The sequence below is a fragment of the Macaca mulatta genome, chromosome X (genome assembly GCF_049350105.2).
Source record: "Macaca mulatta isolate MMU2019108-1 chromosome X, T2T-MMU8v2.0, whole genome shotgun sequence".
NCBI classification, from domain to species: Eukaryota; Metazoa; Chordata; class Mammalia; order Primates; family Cercopithecidae; genus Macaca; species Macaca mulatta.
In genome coordinates, this window is record NC_133426.1 from 12,410,251 (window position 1) to 12,435,200 (window position 24,950).

General features: G+C 42.6%; 1 protein-coding gene across 2 annotated transcripts in view; it reads left to right on the forward strand.

Annotated features, from left to right (window-relative positions):
- The first annotated feature begins 8,706 nt into the window (after positions 1-8,706).
- Positions 8,707-24,950, forward strand: part of PRPS2 (phosphoribosyl pyrophosphate synthetase 2) — a 33,936-nt gene continuing 17,692 nt past the window's right edge. The window contains exons 1-2 of one of the 2 annotated variants that reach the window (XM_015126939.3): positions 8,707-8,960; positions 16,547-16,739. In XM_015126939.3, coding sequence (XP_014982425.1) covers positions 8,839-8,960; positions 16,547-16,739 — 315 coding nt within the window. In that variant the 5' untranslated portion in view covers positions 8,707-8,838. The remainder of the gene's footprint in view (positions 8,961-16,546; positions 16,740-24,950) is intronic. The other variant, XM_015126941.3, reaches the window with a different exon arrangement.

Here is a 24,950-nt window from a genome sequence, read left to right on the forward strand (position 1 = left end):
CCATGGGCCATAACTTGCCAACCCCTGTTGTAGAGTGGTATGTTCAAGTTGGACCTCAAGTGTGAGGTCTGAGCTGAAGATACAAACATGAAAGTCATCAAGATTAAGTCATGGGCCTGGATGACATCAAGGAGAGTTTGTAGAAAGAATAAAGACAAGAAAGCCCAGGGTCACGCTTGGAGGCATCCCAACATTTCTTGGCGAGGTGGGATAATCCTTATCAAGACTGTGTTACCGGGATTGTTTAGAAGTAGAAAACATTATCACAAGGAAGGAGAAGGACTCTTTATACACTACGTTTATCTCTAATTGAAAGCCTTCTTCAACTGCTCACACTTACATGGGAGAGTGAAGTGGGGAGCAGGAGAGAGTAGTGGTAAAGAGCTGCTTGGCTCCACTATGTAGCTGTGTGGCCTTGGGCAAGTTATCTAACTTCTCTGTTTCTCAGTTTCTCTACCTGTGAAATGGGGATGAGAGTAATAAAACTGAACTCATAGGGTTGTTGCAAAGCCCTGCCATAGTAAGTGCTATATATATACACAATATTGTTATTTCTTCTCTTAATTGCTACCTTATTCCAGAAAGGATTTGAGACAACTCGCTTTTATTGACCCTTGCTTAATTTAGACACTCACACCAAAGTTAAGCTCAGCCTAATTTCAATTACTTCATGTACATCAGAATATTATCCCGCCTCCTCCCCCGCAATGCAAATCCTTTACCCCCTTTAAGAATCTTCCGTGTCCACTATTACAAAATTTCCTTCCTCTTCCATCTGCATCCTGGGTGTGGATTCCTGTGCTCCTTATCTGGCCTTGACCCCTCTTCTGCTTGAATTACATATGCAGTATCCAGCTATCTTAAGCTGACTGAAGGCACCAGATCTTTGATCTTATTTCTAGAAGTGACTGATACAACCTGCATGAAAAGGACATTCCCCTTGGCAGCATCAGATTACATGGAATTACCAAGAGAAATCAGTGTAATTACATCTTCACCTTGCCTCTGAAGAAAGCTTTAATGACCAATTTTCACAGAAAGAAGCTAGTTTAATATTCATCTTCACTGAATTCAAGCGAGTTTTGTTTTTGTTCAGGTTTTCATTCTGTTGAGTATCACTATGGACTCACTGATTTTTACATATTTGGTACATTTCAAGCAACTAAAGTTGCATTAATTTTTGATGTTCACACTGTCCTACCTTTAATCAATAGTAGCCACTTTTTAATTAATTAATTTTGCTTTTGAGAGATGGGGGTCTCACTATGTTGCCCAGGCTGACCTCAAACTCCTGGGCTCAAGTGATCCTTCTGTGTTAGCCTCCGAGTCACCATGTTTATAGATATGCTACCATGTCTGGCAATAGTAATCATTTTAAACTGGCACCTTTATCCTTCTGACGTATTCCCCATCATCTTTGCTATATCTGAGACAAGATGTTCTGGTTCACTTCGTCCGTTCCTGATCCAGACCTTGAATTGGTCAAATCGCAAGAATACTTGATTCCTTTCCATGGAAAACAGTGTTCAAAAACCAAACTTCTGATTCTGGAAAGTGGTAATGAAAGGGAAGAAAATTTAACTTTTCTCTTGTTTCTCTAGTACAAACCTTATTTTAGGGTAATCAAGTAGCCCAGAAGACGAAGGGAAGCTCTTTTGTACTGAAGAATTCCGGCTAATATTGTACACAGCAAAGATTAATAGAATTAGAAAGTTTGCATTTTACAAGGCTAAAATGCAGGCTTATAATGGAGGCTTACAAGGCTGTCAGCACCTTAAACCAGTGATCTATCTCAATATTATATCAAGACAACCTGACATGTTAGTATGTTAGATGTGATCATGGTCTTGGAATCATAAAGAAAAATGTCTTTATCTCTCCTTTTAAGAGCTTTATTGAGATTCAATTTATATATCATACAATTCACCCACTTAAAGTGTAAAATTCAATGACTTTTAGTATGTTCACAGAGTTGTGCATTCATCATAACAATTTTAAAACATTTTTATTACCACCCCAAAGAAATCCCATACCCTTTTGCTTTTAGCCCTGCCATCCCTCCATCTTCCCATCCCTCTAACTAACCCTAGGCAAACCCTGATTTACTTTCTGTATATAGACTTTCCTATTCTGAACATTTCATGTAAATGGAATCATGCACTAAGTGGTCTTTTGTGTCTGTATTCTTCACTTAGCATAATGTTTTCAAAGCTTCTGTAGTACATATCAGAATTTCATTCTTTTTAAAAGCTAAATAATATTTCATTGTACAGATGACCACATTTTGTTTATCCACTCATCAGCTGATGGACATCTGGGTTGATTTCATCTTTCGGCTATTGCAAATAGCGCTGCTGATAACATTCATGTAAACTATTCATTTGAATGCCTGTTTCCAACTCTCTTGAGTATATACCTAAGAGTGGAATTCCCAGCTCATATGGTCACTCTGACCATTTGAGGAACTGCCAGACTTTTCCAAAGCAGCTGCAACATTTGGAATTCCCATCAACAGTGTCTGAGGATTCCAATTTCTCCACATTTTCACCAACATTTGTCATCATTATCTCTTTTGTATCACAGCCAACATAGTGGGTATGAAGTGGCATCTCCTCGTGGTTTTCACTGGCATTTCTCTGATGGCTAATTATGATGACTATCTTTTTTTCTTCTTCTTCTTTTTCTGGAGGCAGAGTCTCACTCTGTCTTCTAGGCTGGAGTGCAGTGGCACAATCCTGGCTCACTGCAAACTCCGCCTCATGGGTTCAAGCAATTGTCCTGCCTCAGCCTCCCAAGTAGCTGAGATTACAGATGCCTGCCACCACACCCGGCTAATTTTTGTATTTTTAGTAGAGACAGGGTTTCTCCATGTTGACCAGGCTTGTCTCAAACTACTGACCTCGGGTGATCCACTCACCTTGGCCTCCCAAAGTGTTGGGATTTACAGGCGTGAGCCATGGCGCTGGCCTCTTTTCAAGTGTCTATTAGCCATCTGGATATCTTTTTTGGAGAAATGTCTACCGGATCTTTTGCCCACATATTTTTCATTTTTTAAGAGATTAAATTTTTAGAGCAGTTTTAGGTTCACAGTAAATTAAGTGAAAAGTACAGAGACCTCCCATATATTCTCGGCCCACACACACGCACAGCCTCTCCTACTAACTAAAATCAATGTACGTACATTGACACGTCATTATCATCTAAAGTCCATAATTTACATCAAGGTCCACTCTTGATATTGTACACTCTATGAGTTTCAACAGATATGTAATGACATGCATCCACCATAGTAGTATCATAGAGTAGTTTCACTGCCCTAAAAATTCTCTGTGCCCCACCAATTCATCCGTCCTTCCCCTCTTGCCAATGACAACCACTGATCTTTTCACCATCTCTGCAGTTTTGCTTTTACCAGAATGTCATACAGGTGGAATACTACAGTCTGTAGCTTTTTCAGATTGGTTTATTTCACTTAATAATATGCATTTAGGTTTCCTCCATGTCTTCTTACGACATAATAGCTCATTTATTTATAGTGCTGAATAGCTTTCCATTGTCTGGATGTGTCACAGTTTGTCTATTCACCTACTGAAGGACATCTTGGTTGCTCTGAAGTTTTAACAATTATGAATAAAGCTGCTATAAACATTCATGTGCAGTCTCCTTTGATCATTTTAAAATTTGGTTGTCTTTTTATTATTGAGTTGTGGTCATTTTTTATATATCCTAGATACAAGACCCTCATCAGATACATGATTTGCAAACATTTTCTCCCATTCTTTGGGTTGTTTTTCTCTTTCTTTCTTTCTTTCTTTTTTTTTTTTTTTTTTTTTGTTTTGTTTTGTTTTGTTTTGTTTTGTTTGAGAAGGAGTCTTGCTCTGTCGCCCAGGCTGGAGTGCAGTGGTGCAATCTCGGCTCATTGCAACCTCCGCCTCCTGGGTTCAAGTGATTCCCCTGCTTCAGCCTCCTGAGTAGCTGGGATTACAGGTGCGTGCTACCACGCCCGGCTAATTTCTTTTGTATTTTTAATAGAGACGGGGTTTCACCATGTTGGTCAGGCTGGTCTCGAACTCCTGATCTCGTGATCTGCCCACCTCAGCTTCCCAAAGTGCTGGGATTACAGGCGTGAGCCACCATGCCTGGACTTCTTTCACTTTCTTGATGGTATCCTTTGAAGCATAAGTTTTTCATTTTGATGTCCAGTTTATATATTTTTGTTGGTGGTGCTTGTGCTTTTGATGTCATATTAAAGAAATATTTGCCTAATCCAAAGTCATGAAAATTCATACCTATGTTTTCTTTTAAGGATTCCATAGTTTTAGGCTGGGTGCGGTGGCTCACGCCTATAATCCCAGCACTTTGGGAGGCCAAGGAGGGTGGATTACTTGAGCATGAGAGTTTGAGACCAGCCTGGGCAACATTTTTGTATTTTTTATAAAGATCCCATTTCTACAAAAAATACAAAAATTAGCTTGGTATGATGGAGTGCACCTGTAGTCCCAGCTACTCGGGAGGCTGAGGCAAGAGGATCACTTGAGCCCAGGAGGTCGAGACTGCAGTGAGCCGTGATCACACCACTGCACTCCAGCCTGGGCAATCGAGTGAGATTCTGCTAAAAAAAAAAAAAAAGAAAGAAAAAAAAAGAAAGAAAAAGAAAAAGAGTTTTATAGTTTTAGCTCTTGCATTTAGGTCTTTGATCAATTTTAAATTAATGTTTGCATATGGTGATATGTCTTTATCTTTTTACAGATATATGCAGGCTAAATAATTTAGATGTGAATATATAACATCTGTAATTTACTTTAAAATACTTTAGATAAAAATAGATAAAGCAAACATGGGAAATTTTTGACAGCTACAAAATCTAGGTGGTGGGTACATGGGTGTTCATTATATTTTCATCTCTGTTTTTGAATTTTTCTTTAAACAATAGAAGTAAAAGGTAAAGTTTTAGAAATAAAAATTAGAAAAAATACTTGATTATGAGTGAAAATGTTATTAATACTGAATTAAAGTTGAATCTATTTTGACTTATTTTTAAAATAAATTGTTTGTAAATGTTAGTGTTTCATAATAAGTTATAAATTATTTGCCACACCCCTAATAAAAACATACAAGAAAAAGGTTATGTCAGAGTGTCTTGGCATTGCTCTTAGGAACTAGTGTTCTAGAACTTCTTGTTCTAATACAGCAACTATCAGCCACATGTGACTGATGAGCACTTCAGATATGGCAAGTCCAAATTAAGATGTGCTCTAAGTGTAAAATCTACATTGGATTTTGAAGACTTGATACAAAAAATGCAAAATAGCTCATTAATATGTTTTATGTTGATTACATGTTGGAATGATAATATTTTGGATATTGGGTTAAAGGTATTATTAAAATTACCTTCACTTGTTTTTTATATTCTTTTAAAATACAGCTACTAAAATATAAATTACATATGTGGCTTGCATTATATTTCTTTAAAAAAAGTTTAAAATTTTTTCATAGCATCATATAGGAAACAATCATTACATTTCTTTTGGACAGTACCATTCTAGAGAGAAAAGGACTGGGCTAGAAGATCCACATTCTAATTTCTTTGCTGCTTTCAACTAGCCATGTGTCTTTGGGCCATTTCTTCCATTTCTTAGCCCTAAAATAGTCAGGGATAAATTCACTCAGCAAATACTTAGACTTCTTACTACATACAAAGAACTTGGCCAGATGATGTAGGAAATAGAAGACGTGAAACTGTTCATAAATTCAAATCATTGTTTTACCATTAATCTCTATCCATGAGTCAATGAAGATAGAAATCAACAATGGAAAATATCTCATCATTTTTATTTTTTAAACTAACATTTCATCTTAAGATAATGTATATTTTATAAACAGTCTGAGACCTGGATCACATATGCACAGAGTATATGTTCTTTTTCTCTTCTAAGTCTTGGGTCTTTGAACAAGTGTTCCTCTTTTCCAGAGGCTCCCCAACTTCAAATGTTGTTCAAGAAGTGCACTGTGGTAGACAGTTGGTGGACAGTACTCTTGTCCTTTTGTTGTCCCATACCATGTTGACGGCTGGTCTTGGCCATGTAACTTGCTTTGGTCAATGAGACATTAGCAAGCAAGATAAAAGCAGAGGCTTGATAAGCACTTGCTCATTGAGACTTACCTTCTTAGAACACTCCTTGGAACCTTGCAGCCATGCTGTAAGGAAGCCCAAGCAACCACGAGGAAAGGCCCACATGGAGGAGAGAAGTGCCAGGGGTTCATTCAGACTAGTGATTCTCAACCTGTGGTGATTTTGCCCCTTGTAGGACATTTGACAATGTCTGGGGACACTTTTGGTTGTCACAGTGGTGGATAGGTGCTACTGGCATCTAGTGGGTAGAGGCGAGGGAGGTTGCTAAACATCCTGCAATGCACAGGACAGTCCCACAACAAAGAATTACCCAGCCTAAATATCAGTTGTGCTGAGGTTCAGAAACCTGCTCTAGACCAACGTTTCCCACAACCTGGCTCCTATTGACCAAGTATAAAGGCACTTGGGAGAGAAAGTGTTCACACTTAAATAAAATCATCTGTAGCTACTCATTTACAAGTGACAGCTTTCTGAACAGTCTGTGACTCATGATGATTTTTCAATGATTCCCATTAGTATTCTCATCAACCCCAATGGCACATTTCACCTTGTTTACATTCAGCATTTAAGCAGAGTAACTCATCAAACTATTGAACCAACAATCATTGTATTAGATGCCCCAACTGAGATATTGTTTCTCCTTGGTACTATCAAGGCCATGGTTTGTCACAATTCAATCCAAGCTTCCAAATCTGCAGCCATTTACCCACCCAAAGGCCAGGGGCTTTAACTTTTACTGTTTTATAGTCCATCAGCTTTGGTTCTGTGTTACCAAAGAACCACAGCCCCATCATGCTAAGAGGATGCCACTTTCCCTTTGAGAAGAGCATGTATATATTTAGAGGAATCCATTATTAGTCAATTTTATCTATGAGAGAAATTTTAAGTATATAAAAATTATAGTAATTTGCTGATAGTAAATTTTATTAGAAGAGTTTAAATATAACTACATTAGCAGACTCACTCAATAAAAATTTTAAACATAGTGGTCAAGTATAAATCTCATTGCTATGGTAATTAACTGTGAAATACATAGATAATAAACCATTGCAGACAGGGGTTTTTGTTTGTTTTCTCATATAATAGGGCACATACACATCTCTAGACGGAATGAAAAAGGGCCAGAAATGTTGCTAAAATTGTTAGTTTAGATAACTTTTTGATAGGTTGGCAGATACAAAAGTTTACAAGAAACACTCGATATGCAAAGTAATTTCCTTGCAAAGTACAAGGACCCAGATGAAAAATCCCAATGATACGAATCACCCCAGCAATCTCCCAAATCCCATTATGAAGTCTGATTAGTGTAGGCTACAACCCAATTGCAAGTGGGCTTTGCTGTTGATGGAGAGCCAGTTCTTGGCAAACATTAGTAAAACCAAGCCATTTATCTACCCGGTTGAATCAGCCTTTGTTGAGGAGTGTGAAACTGTGACCAGCATCACCAACCAGCCCTCTATAGACAGGGACTGGTTTCCTTTCTCTTACACTTGGTTTGCGCCCTGAAGTTGGCTCTGGTACTGCATTTGGCATCTTGAGAAAACCTTTTTGCTGGTTTCTAGCAGGAAAGAGGGGAAGGAGGCCCTGACTCCAGGGATGTGGAGGGACTGAGCTGGACTGTCTAGGGAGATCTGTGTTCCTGGGATCAGGCCCTTGAGCATCCGACAGGCGGAAGGTTGTGAAGTGGCCCAAGGACCATCACATCTACCGAAAAATGGTGAATCTGGGGGACTTGGTCTGATCCAGTGAGCCATCAAGAGCAACACTTCCCCTCAGCCTGTGATGAGGACTCACATAGTGGCTGGATTTTTTTAAGGACACATGGCGCGGGGGCAACTGTAGTTCAGGGGTCATCAAGTTTGAACTATGAAGGACCACATGGCCAATATTTACGTTTTGCAGACCAAGCAACAAAAGGGAAGATATTACGTAGGAACTTACATAACAAGAGAAAAAAAAATTGTCACAATGTTTTTATTGATATAATCCAACATACAATAATATTTGAGTACAATTATTTGCAACCCACATCTATTAATAAGAGAAAAGGAATTCTTTTGTCGGGGGGATATTTCTCTTCATTGGAGTTCAAAGGCGGTGTCTGCTATCATCACATAAAGTGCAAATGTTCATGTATGAAAACGATGCTTAGCTCTCTGGTACAAACACAGGGAGCTCTCGCGATCTGGCCCATAGACTGTAGTTTGCAGACCCTTGCCATAGTTGAACACCAGTCGCCCACACTGGATTTGCGATGTTCCGGGGTGGGAAGTCGCTCCGGGCTGCGAAGCACCTCGAGGGATCCCCCCAGCCCCCCGCCCCGTCCCGAACTCTCCCTCTGAGCCCAGCTAACCGCGGTTCATTGGCTCTACCCGCGAGGCAGGTCTGGAAGGTCAAGAATGAGGCTCGGAGCTCTCTCGCGGAGCAAGGACACCTTCGGGCTTCAGGACCACCCAGGGCGTCTAAAACTGCTGCCAGGGCTGTGCCCCCGCCCCTGGCACTTTCCAGCTCCCCCTCCACTGCCGGTCTTCCTCCCTCTCGGCCCCCTCCAGCTCCTCCTCTGGCTCCTCCCCCTCCGCTCCTCCCCTTCCCTACATCTAGCCGCCGCGCTTTCCCGCTCCCGCAGCAGCAGCCCCCCGCGTCGCTGTCGCTGTCGCCTCCGCCACCTCCTCCGCCGCGCGCCCCTCGGAGTCCCGCGCCCCACCATGCCCAACATCGTGCTGTTCAGCGGCAGCTCGCATCAGGACCTGTCCCAGCGCGTGGCCGACCGTCTGGGCCTGGAGCTGGGCAAGGTGGTCACCAAGAAGTTCAGCAACCAGGAGACCAGGTGGGGGCCACGCCGGCGGCCGGGCTAGGGAGAGCGCTGGGCACGCGGCTGCGGGGCCGGGTTGGGGGCCGGCGCCTGCCCGGGCCACCTCCGCGGCCGCCGCGCTCCCCCTTCCGGGGCGGGACGGTGGCAATGCGGCCTCCGCGCCCCCGCGCCATCGCCTGCGAAGAAGCCGAGGCCGGGCGCCGCGCGTCCCGGTGCGCGCCCCGGCTGTACCCCCGGCGGCAGGGCCTTCGGTCCTGGGACCGCGGCGACTCCGCGGTCCCAAGCCGCTCCCGGCCTCCCAGCGGCGCTGCCGGGCCTGGCGTCCCCATCCCGGAAGGGAGACGTCTGGGCGGTCACAGACCGTCGGGGAGAGAGTGGGCGAAGCGGGCGGGAACCGCATCGGGTCAGCGCGCGGTGGAGGGACGTCCAGGGTTGGCTGGTCCCAGTTTCCGCGTCCCTGCAAAGCTGAACCTCAGACCAGTGCGTGCGACTAAAGGTTTCTCCCGTCCCCAACTCCGGTTGCACAGTGGGTTTACCTGGGGACGGTCTGAACGCTGCTTCCCCCACCTGCCCCCAAGGGTTTGATCCAACGGGCGGAGGATCAGCGATTTTACAGCTTCCCAGTTGATTCTCCTGAGCAGCCAGGGCGCAGACCACTGCGTTATCCAGAGCGTGGAGTTGTGCCAAGGTTTGAAAGACTGTTGAGAACCCCAGAGCGCACGTGCTGGGCTCCCCTCTGCTCCCACTACTCTTGCTGCTTCAAAGATGATGGACTTTCAGCTTCCTTCTTGTTCTGGGACTCTGCTGTGTACAGCAACAATGCCGTGATTCGACTGTAACTTACACCCATTTCTCAAGCCCAGGAGAAGTGGTCGCCTCTGCCTGTGGGTCAGGTGGTGGCCATCCTCGGAAGCTGACCTGGGGGGCTCCTTTGTCCACCTGCCTGAGTCCACACAGCTCCTTGACTCATTTCAAATTGGTCTCATTTTTCCCCCTTCTTCCTCCAATATCTAGTACCGTTAACTGTCCACAGTTACTGATAATTTTTCTATCTTTGGCAAAGATCCAATTTAACCAGCATTTTCTAGAAATGGTGCCAGAACAGTTGGACACCCATATGCCCCAAAAATATGAAATTCCATCCATACTTTTCACCATTTGTAAAAATTAACTTTGAAGTGGATCATAGACCTAAGTGTAAAATCTAGAACTATAAAATTTCTAGGAGAAAATCTTGATGACTTGGGGTCAGGCAAAAATTTCTTAATGAGGAGTTATGTTAATACTGATGGGAAAGGTACTATTTTTTGGCAAGTCGGCTTTTTAGGATATGTGAATCTTATGTGACTTCCTCCAGGTGGCAAATTCCAGTTATGGCTCCGATGATAATATAAGTGAAGAAACATTGTGAATGAGTGGCAGGTGGACTTTGGCTAAAGAATTCCGCTCTGCGGTGTTTAATGCAGAAGTCTGAGAGGATGGTCTAGGGCTCTGGAGAAGGATAGAGCTAGGTTTGAGTGTTGCAATATTTTGCCAGTCCTGTTCAACTTTCAGTCGCTTTAGGAACATGAGAAGAATAGTTTTTGTTCAGAAGGTGTTGTCATATGAGTAAAGGAGAAATTTCGTGGTGAAGTAAATTTTGAAAGCAAGTATGTTGCCCTTCCATGTACTCAGTGCTGCATGATCTTTTGCTAAGGAGCATGGTTAATCTAGATCAGTTCACTGCTAAGTCAGTGTTGAGTTTCTCCTAAAAATACCGCATGTGCCGTTGGGCAAAACTCACTCAGACATTGAGGTATGATTGTTTATACATTTGGTTCAAATATAAAGCAGACTCACTTTTATTTCGTTTTTGGTGTTTTATAACCATCACTTGATAATTAGAAATTGTGGGGCCTCAAAAACCACTCAGCATGAAGTTTGGGAATTGCCTATATAGCTACATTTTATGTTTTTCATATATAGAATATAAAAGGTTCACTGCCTGATTTTTCTCTTTTCCATGAACTGTACAAGTACAGAGCTTAATTTTTATAAACAGCCCTCTCTGGACTGGGTACTGTGCTGGGAATCCAGCTTTTAACTGTGTGATTGTAGAGAGGAGAAACTGAAGGGCAAAAGGAAGACAAAATTCATTCAGTTCATGTAAGGGCCCCTTCTTGAATCTGTCACTGAACTAGAATCAGAAATCTGGTTTGCTGTCTCCTGGCCATCAATCCTCCCATTTTACATTTTTTATACGCTACTTAACTGAACATAGAGCCTTCTAATTTTACCTTCTCATCCCTAAATCATTTCAGATATGCAGGGAGAGGTCCGCTCCAGCTTCACTATAGACCATGGAAATTCCATGGTGACATCTTAGGACAGCAGGTGTCTAGATGTCTCTGTTGTAACATTTTACCCTGGTCAGTTAACCTGCTGGCAGAATCTTAAGCTATACTGTGAGACAAGGTTATACAAAGTTATACGAGGTTATCGGTTACCATGTAATAAGTAAAGAGCTTAATGGCTTAAAACAGTAATTGTTGATTTGGCTTACAAATCTGCAATTTGGGAAGGGCTCAGGAAAGAAAACTTGTTTTTGTCCCATATGGTCACAGCTGAGGTGGCTAACTGGGGCTGGAGGGTTCTTGAAGATGGCTCACATGCCTGGTAAAAACTGGTAGCAAAAGTTGTTACTAGCTTTTGCCCAGGAGCTTGGTTAGGAACCTCAGCTCCTCTTCCTGTAGACCTCTCCATGGGGCTGCTTGAGCTTCCTTATAGCATGGAAGCTGGGTTCTAAGAGCACATGTTCCAAAAGACAGGACATTGAAGCCACCAGTCCATTAAGGACTGGACTTGAAAGTTGGTGTATCATAATTTCTGTCATAAGCTGTTGGGCAAGTACAGAGCCCTCCCAGATTCAAGGGCGGGAGACTAGACCCTGCTCCTTGATGGGAAAAGTGTTAAGAGTCTGTGGCTATCTTTTAGTTACCATGCCAGTTTATTGTTGAGTCAGTGATGCTTTTCAGCCTTTTTATTTGGGGGTCAATAAAGATCCTCTGGCGGAACGGCAAATGGATGCTGCCTTCTGGCCACAATTTTTTAAAGACCTAGAATAAAGGTAGTCATGATCATCTTTTTGAGTAGAAGCAGGACTAGCTTTAGGGGAAAAGTTGCCATGGTGATGATATTCTCTGTCCTCCCCTGGACTGCTAGTCATATGAGAATTGAGGTTCCTGAGGAAAAACAGGCCAAAGAATCTAATCTTGTGGGATAAACGTCATAAGACCAGGAGTTGGCAAAGTTTTTCTGTAAAGGGCCAAATCGTAAATATTTTAGGCAGTGCTAGCACGCGTAGTCTCTGTTGCTGCTGTGTCTTACAGTTCTGTAAATCCCCTTGCCTCAGTAATGTCTGTCACAGGTTAGCAGGGCTGCATTCTCTTCTGAAGCTCTAGGGGAGAATCTGTTCCCGTGCCTTTTCCAGTTTGTAGAGGCAGCCCACATTCCTTCACTATTGGCCTCTTCCACCTTCAATTTCAGCAACAAAATGTTGCTCTGACCCTGCTTCTGCTGTTTCCCTCTTGCATTTTTAAGGGCCCTGTGATTACAATGGGCCAATTTAAATAATCCAGGATAATTTCCCCATGTTAAGGTCAGCTGGTGAGCAACCTGAATGCCATCTGCAAACTTATTTCCCCTTTGCCATATAAACTCACATATTCAAAGGATTAGGATGTAGACATCTTTAGGGGGCCATTATTCTGCCCACCACGCCATTCTTAACTCACAGGCCATAGAAAAACGGCCTATGTGCTGTGTTTTGTCGACCTCTCAGCTATATAATACTGTACTTGATTTCTGCTGTAGTTCATTTTGTGCTGCTATAACAGAATACCGGAGACTGGCTAATTTATAAACAAAAGAAATTTATTTCTCATAGGTCTGGAGGCTGGGAAGTCCAATATTGAGGGGCTGGCATCTGGCAAGGGCATTCTTGCTGCATCATCCCATGGCAGAAGGGTGGAAGGGCAAGAGAGCACATTTGAGAGACAGCAAGAGGGCCAAACTTGCTAATATAATAAACCCATTCTCAAGATAGTGAGCACACTATAGCAATGATGACGTTAATCCATTTGTGAGGACAGAGCCCTCATGACCTGATCACCTCTTAAAGGTCTCACCTGTCAATATTCCTATACTGGGGATTAAGCTTTCAATACATGAACTTTAGGGAACACATTTAAACCACAGCAATTTCCAAATTAAGTTCATCTCATAGTTTATGTAATGTTCACAAAGCAGTTAGATTTAGCTCCTTAGATCTTGAAATAGGAGGAAGCACATAGAACTCTTTCTGTCCCTCTCATCCTGTGAGGTTGGCATATTTTCATCCATAGTAGAAGGCATGCAAGAAGATGTGTGAATGTTATCAAAACAATTTTCACAACATGTCAACTTGAAAAACTTTATTTTTATTTTCCTTTAAAATTTTTTTTAGAGACGGGGTCTTGCTTACATTGCCCAGGCTGGACTAGAACTCCTGGGCTCAAACAATCCCCTTTGCCTCAGTCTCTCAAGTAGCTGAGACTATGGGCATGAGCCACCATGCCCAGCCTGTTTTTAAATTTTCATTAGGTATAATTGGCTCTTTTTTTTTTTTTTTTCCAGACGGAGTTTCACTTTTGTTGCCCAGGCTGGAGTGCAATGGTGCCATCCCGGCTCACTGCAACCTCCGCCTCCTGAGTTCAAGTGATTCTCCTGCCTCAGCCTCCTGAGTAGGTGGGATTACAGGCATGCACCACCACACTGGCTAATTTTGTATTTTTTAGTAGAGATGGGGTTTCTCCATGTTAGTCAGGCTGGTCTAGAACTCCAGACCTCAGGTAATCCGCCCACCTCAGCCTCTCAAAGTGCTGGGATTACAGATGTGAACCACTGCACCCGACCTTATTTGACTCTTTTAAGAAAACAATTGTATTGAGTATCTGATAGCAGGAGAAGGGAAAAGGATAATTATTCATGTTCCTCATTTGTAATTTTAAAATATTTCATTTTGGGATGAATACATTTACAGACAATTCTGCTGTAACGTGACATATGTATTCCTAAAAATTACCACGCTATGCAAAATCAGGCAATCCAAAACCACAGGGCTTATGAGAAAAATGGGGTTAGGGACATAACGTTTAAAAACTTCCTCAGTGACCCATTAAAAAATCATAGGAATGTTATACAGGTTGAGTATCCCTTATCAGAAATGCCTGGGACAACAAGTATTTCAGATTTTTAAATTTTTATTTTTTATTTTTTGCATTTTGGAATATTTCTATTGTACTCACTGGTTGGGCATTCCAAATCTCCAAAAATCCAAAATACAAAATGCTCCAATGACCATTTCCTTTGAGCATGATGTCGACACTCAAAGTTTCAGATTTCAGAATTTCGGATTAGGGATCCTATCAAAATGATAAAACACTGACATGTATTACATGTTCAAAAAATATTGGTTGGGTGCATTGGCTCACGTCTGTAATCCCAGCACTTTGGGAGGCTGACGTGGGCGGATTACTTGAGGTCAGGAGTTCGAAACCAGTCTGGCCAACATGGCAAAACCTGTCTCTACTAAAAATACAAAAATTAGCCAGGTGTGGTGGTGTGTACCTGTAATCCCAGCTACTCGGGAGGCTGAGGCAGGAGAATCACTTAAATCCGGGAGGCAGAGGTTACAGTGAGCTGAGATGTCACCACTGCACTCCAGCCTGGGCAACAAAGTGAGAAAAAAAAAATTACATAAATACTACGACAGAGATGGGATTTTCCATTGAAAAATGCCTGAGGTTTAGGGTTCTCTGAAATGACGTGAAAAGTTGTGACACCAAATGTGAATGAGTGTGGCTCGTTGTCCTTGAGGTGTGTACACGGGTATGTTTGTGTATTTCTAAGTGGCTTCATTCAGCTGGGTGCAGTGCAGTTTTCTGCAGTCTCGGGATAAGAGGTTGTGCATAAGAAGACACGAAATTCATGCTATGCTCAAGTTGTTCCAAATAATATCAATCATTGAAAGAAATTTCCCCTTTCAAAACATAGCAGAGCTGACCATCGTCTTGGTTTGGATGCAGAGCTCTGCGAAGGACGTGCCTGAGCACACAGCACTATTTTCTGTTTCTTCCCATCAAAGGAATATACCAGGGATGAGCTGGCTCTCCCTCTCATGTTGGACATCCAGAATTCTGTACCTGGAAATACAGAAACTTCCAGACATGCAATTTTCAAAAACTTAGCTGCTATTTACTCTTTCTCCAGAAGCTATGTGAGGATGCCAACCAGCAAAACAAGGAAGTATACCAAGAAAGAGGATACAGAAAATGGCAAATGGAGTGCAGGAGAGGGGGCAGGGGATCCCCGGATGGCAGCTGTGCACAGGCAGAGAGATAACCCAGGCCTGCCACCCCTGGGAGGGATGCCTGCAAGATGATGAAATGCAAATGGGACTTGAGGCCTCTGACCTTGGGAGATTTTGATTGTTAGTGAAGGGTTTAGGGTGGAATCTGGATTCAGGATTCAGAAAACTTAGCAGATAAAAAGGTAAGAGAATGACCTCCAGGGAAAATAGAAAGAAAAGATGTGCATGAAAAGAAAATATAAACATTCGTTTAAGTTTATTGCATGGCAGAGCTCTGAGCAGCATTTGTGCAGTTAAAAACGTAGAGTCAATCTTTAATGTGTATATTGATCTATATTGGGACGATGGCGAGATGGGAAGTTTGCATTGCAAGTGATGGAACTGAATGGAAATAGAGTTCAATCCTCATCTTCCATAGTGAGAAGTCAATACACTTTGCCTAAAATGAAAAATCAAGACACAGCAATACACACATATTAGCTAGACTTGAAGGAAAATATCTAAAAACCCTATCAAGAGTTGAAATTGGTGGCCTCTGGGCACTTTCTCTGTTATAAGTCTTACAGAATGGTTTGAATTTTTTAAGCAATATGACTGTATAACTTTAATAAAAAACTAAAACTAAATATAGTATTTTGCAGAAAAGAGTTAACATAGCAGGCCTGAGACTTAGGCCTGTTTGCAAGGTTGGCCCTTGGCTGGCCTCTGGGAGCTTAGATTTTGCAAGGGTACCCACCGTTTCCCAGTAAGAATGGCTCACTGCATAAACTCTGAAACAATTGATAAACAATGTGGTTCATGCTGAATGCCTGTGAGTCTGACATTTTGGTATGTGCTAGGCAGAGGGTGCTTATATGACCAGCCCACAATACAAACCCTGGGACTTGAGTCTCTAAGCAGCTTCCCTGGTGGAGAGCCCTTCACACGTGTTGTCACAGCTCACTACTGGGGCATTAAGCTCTACCTCTGACTCCCCTTGGGGAGGAGTCTTGGAAGCTTGCACCCTCTTTCCCCCATCTTCACCCCATGCACCTTTTCCCTTTGCTGAGTTTGCTCTGTGTCCTTTCCCTGCAATAAATCACAGCCATGAGTGCAACTATTAGGCTGAGTCCTATGAGTCATCCTGGTGATCACCAAACCTGGGGGTGGTCTCAGGGATGCCCAAGATGCAAATATGCTTCAATATTAACCGATGGCAGTTTTCTTTTCCTAGCGTGGAGATTGGTGAAAGTGTGAGAGGGGAAGATGTCTACATCATCCAGAGTGGCTGCGGGGAAATTAACGATAACCTGATGGAGCTCCTTATCATGATCAATGCCTGCAAGATCGCGTCATCATCCAGGGTGACTGCTGTGATCCCGTGTTTCCCATATGCCCGACAAGATAAAAAGGACAAGGTAGGAGAGGTGTGTCCTGCCCTAGAAACCTGCTCTGGGCCACTGTCAATGTTGTTTTTCCTCATTTATCCATTTGATTAGAATTATCTGGAAAATGTTGGCTTTTTCCTTTGATGATCAAGTAAATATGCTTCCTCATTTCGTTTGTTGAAGGTTTGGCTTTGAACCTACCCTGACGTTAATATTCAAATAAACAGATAATGCATATTTTTGCAGGTATTAAAATACCATTATTGTCCTTGTTATAATGAAATTGTTGTATGTCTTTGTGGTGGTGGATAGAACTAAATACACACACACACATGCATAAGAGTACAAGTCAAACTGGAGCATATCTGAATCAGATCACTGGATTGTATCAATTTCAGGGTCCTGGCTGTGATACTGTGTTATAGTTTTACAAGAGGTTACCACAGGGAACTGGGTAAAAGGTTCACAGGATCTCTGCGTTGTTTTATACAACTGCATGTCAATCTACAATTCCCCCAAAATAAAAAGTTTAATTAAAAAAAAAAAACCATGATCTCTTTTTAACCTTTTAAAAAGAGTAGAAATAGTATCATTGAATTATGTTTTCCACAACATTAGCGTCAGAGGAGGCTCTGTGAGTCTTTAGAAAAAAATTGAAGAAAATTTGATTGGCCTTTGCCTTTGAGAGCAACAGAGAAATCGGAGGTTGAGAAGAACTTTGAAGGAGATTGTATTAGTTTTCTAGGGCTGTCATAAGAAATTACACAAACTGCATGGCTTAAAAGAGCAGACATTTTTCCCTCACAGTTTCAGAGGCCCAGAAGTGTGAAATCAAGGAATGGACAGGGGCACGCTCCCTCTGAAGTCTGTAAGGGAGGATGCTTCCTCACTTCTTCTAACTTCTGGTGTCTCCTTGCATTCCTTGGCTGTGGCTACATCACTCTGGTCTCTGCCTCTCTCTTCACCTGGCCTCTTCCCTGTGTCTCTTCTCTGTTTCTTATAAGGACACTGTCATTGGATTTCAGGCCTAACCTAATCCAGAATGAACTCAACTTCATCTTTACATTGGTTATATTTGCAGAGACCCTATTTCCAAAATGAGGGCACATGCTGAAGTTGCGGGTGGACATGAGTTTTAGGGGGATATTGTTTGACCTACTACAGTGGTCAATTCCCAGCTGTTGTACGTTCCATAATTTATGGATAGATAGATGTTCAGCTGGGCTCAGAGAATCCTGCCAGTTTGCAAGACACACGGCTGTTCTCTGATTTGGTAACTCAGTGCAAGAGAAGTTTTCCCCAATATGCTGCTTTTTATCTCCATAATTCACTTCTGAAACAACACAGATTTCTGAAGTAGCACACAAGATCCCCTCATATTTGAAAAAAATCCCTTTATAAATTTGAATTCATATACCAAAGTCCCCCTGAATTTTAATCCCAGCCCTCCTCAAGTCATGGTTTCCATTCCCTGTCTTGAAGATGGCCAATGAGTTAATTTCTCACCTAAAATCTAATTAGAAGGGTCCACATCTTTTATCTGTAAATGGCTATATGGTCTCTGTTGCAACTACTCAACTCTGGTTGTACTTCAAAAAGAGCAATAGACAATATGTAAATGAATGGGTATGGTTGTGTTCCAATAAAACTTTATTTATGGACACTGAAATGTGAATTTCATATTATTTTCACGTGCCTTGAAATATTATTTTGAATTTTTTTCAACCATTTAAACATGTGAAAGCCATTATTAACTCACAAGCAGTACCAAAACAAGTGACTGGTGGCTGGTGGCTAGCTGGATTTGGCTTATAGGCCACAGTTTGCCAACCACTGTATTAGACCACTGATAGATTTTGTGTGTGTGTGTGTGCGTGTGTGTGCGTGTGTGTGTGTGTGTGTGTGTTTATGATCTAAACTTGACCTTGGGCAGCCAAAACCTTAGGTCACATGCACTGCTATGAAGCTGTATCCTCCCACTAGCTATTCATATAGCTCCTTTTATTTTAAACTTGATTCTAGAGTTTTGTGTGTATTTTTAGCTGTTAAGTTTCAATTTTCTAATTTTGTCCCATTGGTATAATCTGTTGTCCTAGCTATTCTTCCCATCTGTATGTTTCCACAGGATTGTTTAGCATCTTTCTCCTTGTCCATGTCATAGAAGAGCTAGTTTTCTGCCATTATTTCTTCTGCCATTATTTCTTCCTTCCTTGTGGTTTAGTAAATTCTCACATTGTAGCTGGTTTTTTGTTGTTTGTTTGTTTGTTTGTTTTTGAGACGGAATCTCACTCTGTTGCCCAGGCTGAAGTGCAGTAGCACAATCTCAGCTCACTGCAACCTCCGCCTCCCAGGCTCAAGCGATCCTCCTGCCTCAGCCTCCTGAGTAGCTGGGACTACAGGTGTGCACCACCACGCCTGACTAATTTTTGTATTTTTGGTAGAGACAGGGTTTCACCATGCTGGCCAGGCTAATCTTGAACTCCTGACCTCAAGTGATCTGCCCGCCTTGGCCTCCCAAAGTGCTGGGATTACAGGCGTGAGCCACCACCTAGCCTGTAGCTGTATTTTTAATCAAGCTCTTTCACTCTCAATGATTTCATATTTTGTATTTGGCCCTAAGATATTGAATATATTGTAACTTCTTTAGAAAATTACTCCTTTTATCATTATACATGCCCTCCTCCACTGTTAGGTGATTTGTAACCCCATGTTCCTCTTTAAGTGATAAAATATTGGAAGCTCTACAATTTTGTTAGCACATATCTGATTTGTGGTGACCTCTTCTTACAAAGTTGTATTTTCAAAATGTTTTCTTATTTGAGTTGGAAAAACTAGCACTGTTTTTTCACCACTCCTTCTATTGTAGGAGGTGTGATGCAGTCCAGCCTCCATCCCCTAGTTGCGCGTAGTGCTCCCAGCCACCGCTAACAAGAAGAGTCCTATGGATTTCTGGAACTGCAGTGGCTATAACTGTTGTTTTTTTGTTTTGTTTGAGATGGAGTTTCGCTCTTGTTGCCCAGGCTGGAGTGCAGTGGCGCCGTCTTGGCTCACTGCAACTTCTGCCTCCCAGGTTTAAGGATTCTCCTGCCTCAGCCTCTCAAGTAGCTGGGAAGCATGCACCATGACGCCTGGCTAATTTTTTGTATTTTTAGTAGAGACGGGTTTCACCATGTGGGCCAGGCTGGTCTCGAACTCCTGGCCTCAAGTGATCTGCCCACCTCAGCCTCCCAAAGTGCTGGGATTACAGGCATGAGGCCCCGCACCTAGCCGGCTTTAACCGTTTTGTGGAACTGTGTTGTCTAACTAGCTAGTAGCAGTTTTCCCGATGTTAGACAGTTAAATGTGTTTTCCATTTTGCCCCGTTGTGAAAACATGTTTCTTTTCTTTCTTCTACCCTTTCTTTAATCACTTTGCTGTAAGTGTGTTTCTTGGTAATAACATTGTAGCTGCTTTTAATTTTTTATCCCAGTCAGACAATTCCATGACTTTCTGAGCTTAACTGCTGATGGAAGAGAGGGCTTTCATCATCAACCACACATAAGCAGGGCCACTGGTAACATTTGAGAGACAGTGCGTGTAGTGGCTTAGGAAGTCGTGTGGTTTCTCGTTAGAGAACACAGCTAGGAAAGAAGTAATCACAGTGGGGTGTATTAGTTTCCTAGCACTGTTATAACAAATTACCACAAACTGGGTGACTTAAAACAACAGAAATATGTTCTCTTAAGTGCTAGAGGCCAGAAGTCCAACATCAAGGTGTTGGCAGAGGAATATTCCTTTTGGAGGCTTCAGGGGAGGCTCCTCCTTCCTTGCCTGTTTCAGCTCCTGGTGACTGCCAGCCTTGAGGCCACATCACTCTAATCTCTGCTGGAATCTGCGCATGGCCTCGTCTTTTGTCTCCATCAGATCTCTCGCTCACTCTCTCATTTTCAATTTTCTTTTTAGAGACAGAGTCTCACTTCGTCACCCAGGCTGAAGTGCGGTGGCACAATCTTAGCTCACTGCAGCCTCAAACTTCTGGGCTCAAGTGATCCTCCCACCGCAGCCTCCCAAGTAGCTGGGACTACAGGTGCACACCACCACACCTGGCTAATATTTTTTGCTTTTTGTAAAGGCGTGTCTCACTATGTTGCCCAGGCTGGTCTCGAATTCCTGGGCTCAAGAGATCCTCCTGCCTTGACCTTCCAAAGTGTTAGGATTAAAAGCATGACCACCACACCTGGCATCTCTCTTTAAAGGATACATGAGGTAGCATCTAGGGCTCACCTGAATAATCCAGGATAATCTCGCCATCTCAGGATCCTCAATGTCATCACATCTGCAAAAACCCTCTTTCCAAATAAAGGTAACATTTACAGGTTCCAGGGATTGGGCTCTGATATTTTGGGGGCCACCATTCGGCTCACTCCAGGAGGTCTTAAAGGAAGTCACTGATGTGTTAAGAGACAAATAGTTTAAGGACACTTTGGGCTTTGAGCTAGTACATATCATTTATCATCTAGGCCAGGATGCTTTCAAGATTGAAAGGGAGCTCTATGGATAACTGTGCTGGGAAACAGGTGTCTGCCTAGACTGTCCTGGGCAAGTGACATAGGGCCACCCTCTCTATAGCCTCTGGACTGACCTTGGAGGTGGCCAAGACACATAAGCTGTCCTGACACCATTATTTCTTACGTGTCTGTGTAGTCAGTGTGACTCATATTGTAGTGAGGAGACAATTTTGTTCTCTCCCCAAACTTCTGAAAGAGGAATTCTTAATTCTTAATTTTATCTATTATTTGAGGTATGCCTTTGCTTTATTTTTTTGAAATGGAATCTCGCTCTGTCACTCATGCTGGAGTACAGTGGCACAGTCTTGGCTCACTGCAACCTCTGCCTCCAGGGTTCAAGCAATTCTCCTGCCTCAGCCTCCCAAGTAACTAGGATTATAGGCATGCGCCACCACACCTGGCTAATTTTAGTATTTTTAGTAGAAATGGGGTTTCGCTATGTTGGCCAGGCTGGTCTCAAACTCCTGACTTCAAATGATCTGCACACCTCGGCCTCCCAAAGTGCTGGTATTACAGGTGTGAGCCACCGCGCCTGGCCCACCTTTGCATTTTTTAAATGACTGATAATACTTTTCCCAACTATTCCTTCCTTACCTTGGATCACATGGCTTGGCTTTGTACTGAGAAACTGTACTTCGGTGAGGGGAACAGGTATTTAGTAAGCACCTAAGAGAGATGGCCGCAGCCTGTTAGCATACTTCATCTCTTAGAATCTCTTAGACAAGTGCTACTGTTTACCGGTACAGGTTAATGATGAGGAGACCAAGCATGATTGGGGTGGGGGTGAGGGGTAGGGGAAATGCACTTCTACCTTTTTGCTTCATTTAGGAAGGCATAAAGCCATGTGGTGTTAGATTGTGATGAGAAGCTGTGGCTACACTTGATCTCTCATCCCAGAAAGAAAATTCTCCTGCGCAGCCACAGGAGGAGCTCTGGGCAGCCCTCCGAGACTTTCTGTTGTGCTTTTTCCTTCCCTTAGGACTGTATTACCTATGACGTCTAATGACAATGAAATTCTGTGTAATTGCTCTACTTGGAATTCCTTGCAAAGAAGCCCAGAAAAAAAAAATCTAGAAGCTCTTAACCAGATTCAAAGCTGGTTTTGTTTTTTTCTGTAAACCTTGTTGCTGCTTTTTAAGCAAGCCCTGCACATACGTAACATTTTATTTGGGGTTTTCTTTGTATGTACAAGACACCAGGGACAGATTCTGATGGCGAAGGAATGGTTTCATAAATTAGGACACATCCATACAATATAATATTAACATAGAAAAATGATGATGATGTAATATTAATTGTAAAAGACATGGTGCCAAGTGGTCTGAGCTCTGGCATTGAGAATCAAGTAGGCTCAGATTTGAATTCCAGCACCATTATTTACTCAGTTTGTCCTTTGTAAAAGCTACTTAAACTGTCTGTGTCTTTAGTTTCCTTATCTGTAAATTAAGTACAGCACTAGCTACTATTTATGAAGTACCTACCATATCATAATACATGAGTGAGCAGGCTTTTTCTGAAAAGAGCTGAATGTCATTTTGGATGCCATTTTGGATGTCAATGTCAGTGGGCCACTGGGTCTATTGCAGCAGCTCCACTCTGCCATTTTAGTGTGAAAGCAGCCGTTAGTCAATGTGTACATGAATGGGTATGGCTGTGTTCCAGTAAAACTTTATGTGCACTGAAATCTGAACCTCATATAATCTTCAGATGTCACAAAATATTGTTCTGCTTTTGATTGTTTTTCAACCATTTAAAGACGTAAAAACCATTCTTAACTCACTGGTTATGCAAAAACAGGCTGTGGGCTAAGTTTGGCCCATGGATTCTAATTTGCCGGTCCCTGCTATAGAACACACTCAATAACTGCTGGTTCCCTTCCCTGGTAAAAACAGGAGGTTGGGCTGGGCATGGTGGCTCACACCTGTAATCCGAGCACTTTGGGAGGCCGAGGTGGGCAGATCACCTGAGGTCAGGAGTTCGAGAACAGCCTGGTCAACATGGTGAAACCCCATTTCTACTAAAAATGCAAAAATTAGCCAGGCATGGTGGCATGTACCTGTAATCCCAGCTACTCAGGAGGCTGGGGCAGGAGAATTGCTTGAACCCAGGAGGCAGAGGTTGTAGTGCAGTGAGCTGAGATCTCACCACTGCACTCCAGCCTGGGTGACAGAGCAAGACTCCATCTCAAAAGGAAAAAAAAAATAGTAGATTGTGGGCAAGGCTGGGAATAATGACTTCTGAGGCGGGTAAAGGACTTGTAGTTTGGGGATTTCTTTTTTCAAAATCATTTTCAAGATCATGTTCTCTTTTCAATAAAATTTTCTTTTGTTTCCTTTTTTGTACCAGAGAAATTGAGAACAGTTTTTCCTGATGTGAATTTCTACAGTCTTGTAATTTTTTTAAAAGCCCGTCAAATTTACACTTTTCGAAAGGCGATATTTGATGCATTGAATAACATCTGGAATAGCCTGGGACTCTGTCATGATTGGGCTGACTTGCAAAACATTTGACTTTTATGCATTTTTCACTAGGGGAGCTGAGTGTTTTACTTTTGGCTACTGTACCTTGACTCTACCTTTGTTTCAATGCTGTACTTTTCTTTGTTTAGGCTAGCAAGTCAGTTAACTAGTAAATCATTTTTCCTGCAAGATTCAGTTGGGTATGAGCCGAACTCTGAGACACAGAACAAAAACCAAACTTGTAAACAAGGTGTGAAGAAGAAAATCAGAAAGTGTGAATTTAGAAATTACCCTGTGGTTTGGATCCCAGAAGTTAAGAAACACTGGATGCCACTGAGGAGAGATGAGAAGGGAGGATTCTTTTTGCTGGCGCCTTAGTCTGTGCTGCTGTAACAAAATACCACACACTGGGTAATTTATAAAGAACAGAAATATTCTTTGGTGCCGGGCGTGGTGGCTCACGCCTGTAATCTCAGCACTTTGGGAGGCCGAGGCGGGCGGATCACCTGAGGTCGGGAGTTGGAGACCAGCCTGACCAATGTGGAGAAACCCCATCTGTACTAAAAGTACAAAATTAGCCGGGCGTGGTGGCGCATGCCTGTAATCCCAGCCACTCGGGAGGCTGAGGCAGGAGAATTGCTTGAACCTGGGAGGTGGAGGTTGCAGTGAGCTGAGATCATGCCATTGCACTCCAGCCTGGGCGAGAAGAGTGAAACTCCGTCTCAAAAAAAAAAAAAAAAAAGAAAGAAATATTCTTCGAACGTGTGTCGTGGGATGGGGGGAAAAAGGACAAAAATGTATTTTCTCATAGTCCTGGAGACTGGAAGACCAAGACCAAGCACCGGCATTTGGTGTCTGTTACGGGCTGCATCCTCCAGAGGGAAGAATGCTGTGTCCTTACATGACAGAAGACGGAAGGGCAAGTTTGCAAAACGCTGCCTGAAGCCTCCCTTAGAAGGACCTTAATCCCGCTCTCAAGGGAGCAGCCCTCAGGGCCGAATCACCTTTTAAAGGCCCCACCTCTTAATCCTATCACATTGGCAACACCTGAATTTTAGAGGGGACCATTCAACCCGTAGTAACTGATTCGACAATTGTAGGAAAAGCACAAAATTGATTAGCGTTGCAAATCAGGCTCTATTACAAAGCAGTTGTAGCAACTGATTTGCTTTTTTTATTGTCCTGGAACTTTGTTACACTAAATAATTCTCATAATTAGTGAGGCTAATGAGTAAGCCTTGGAC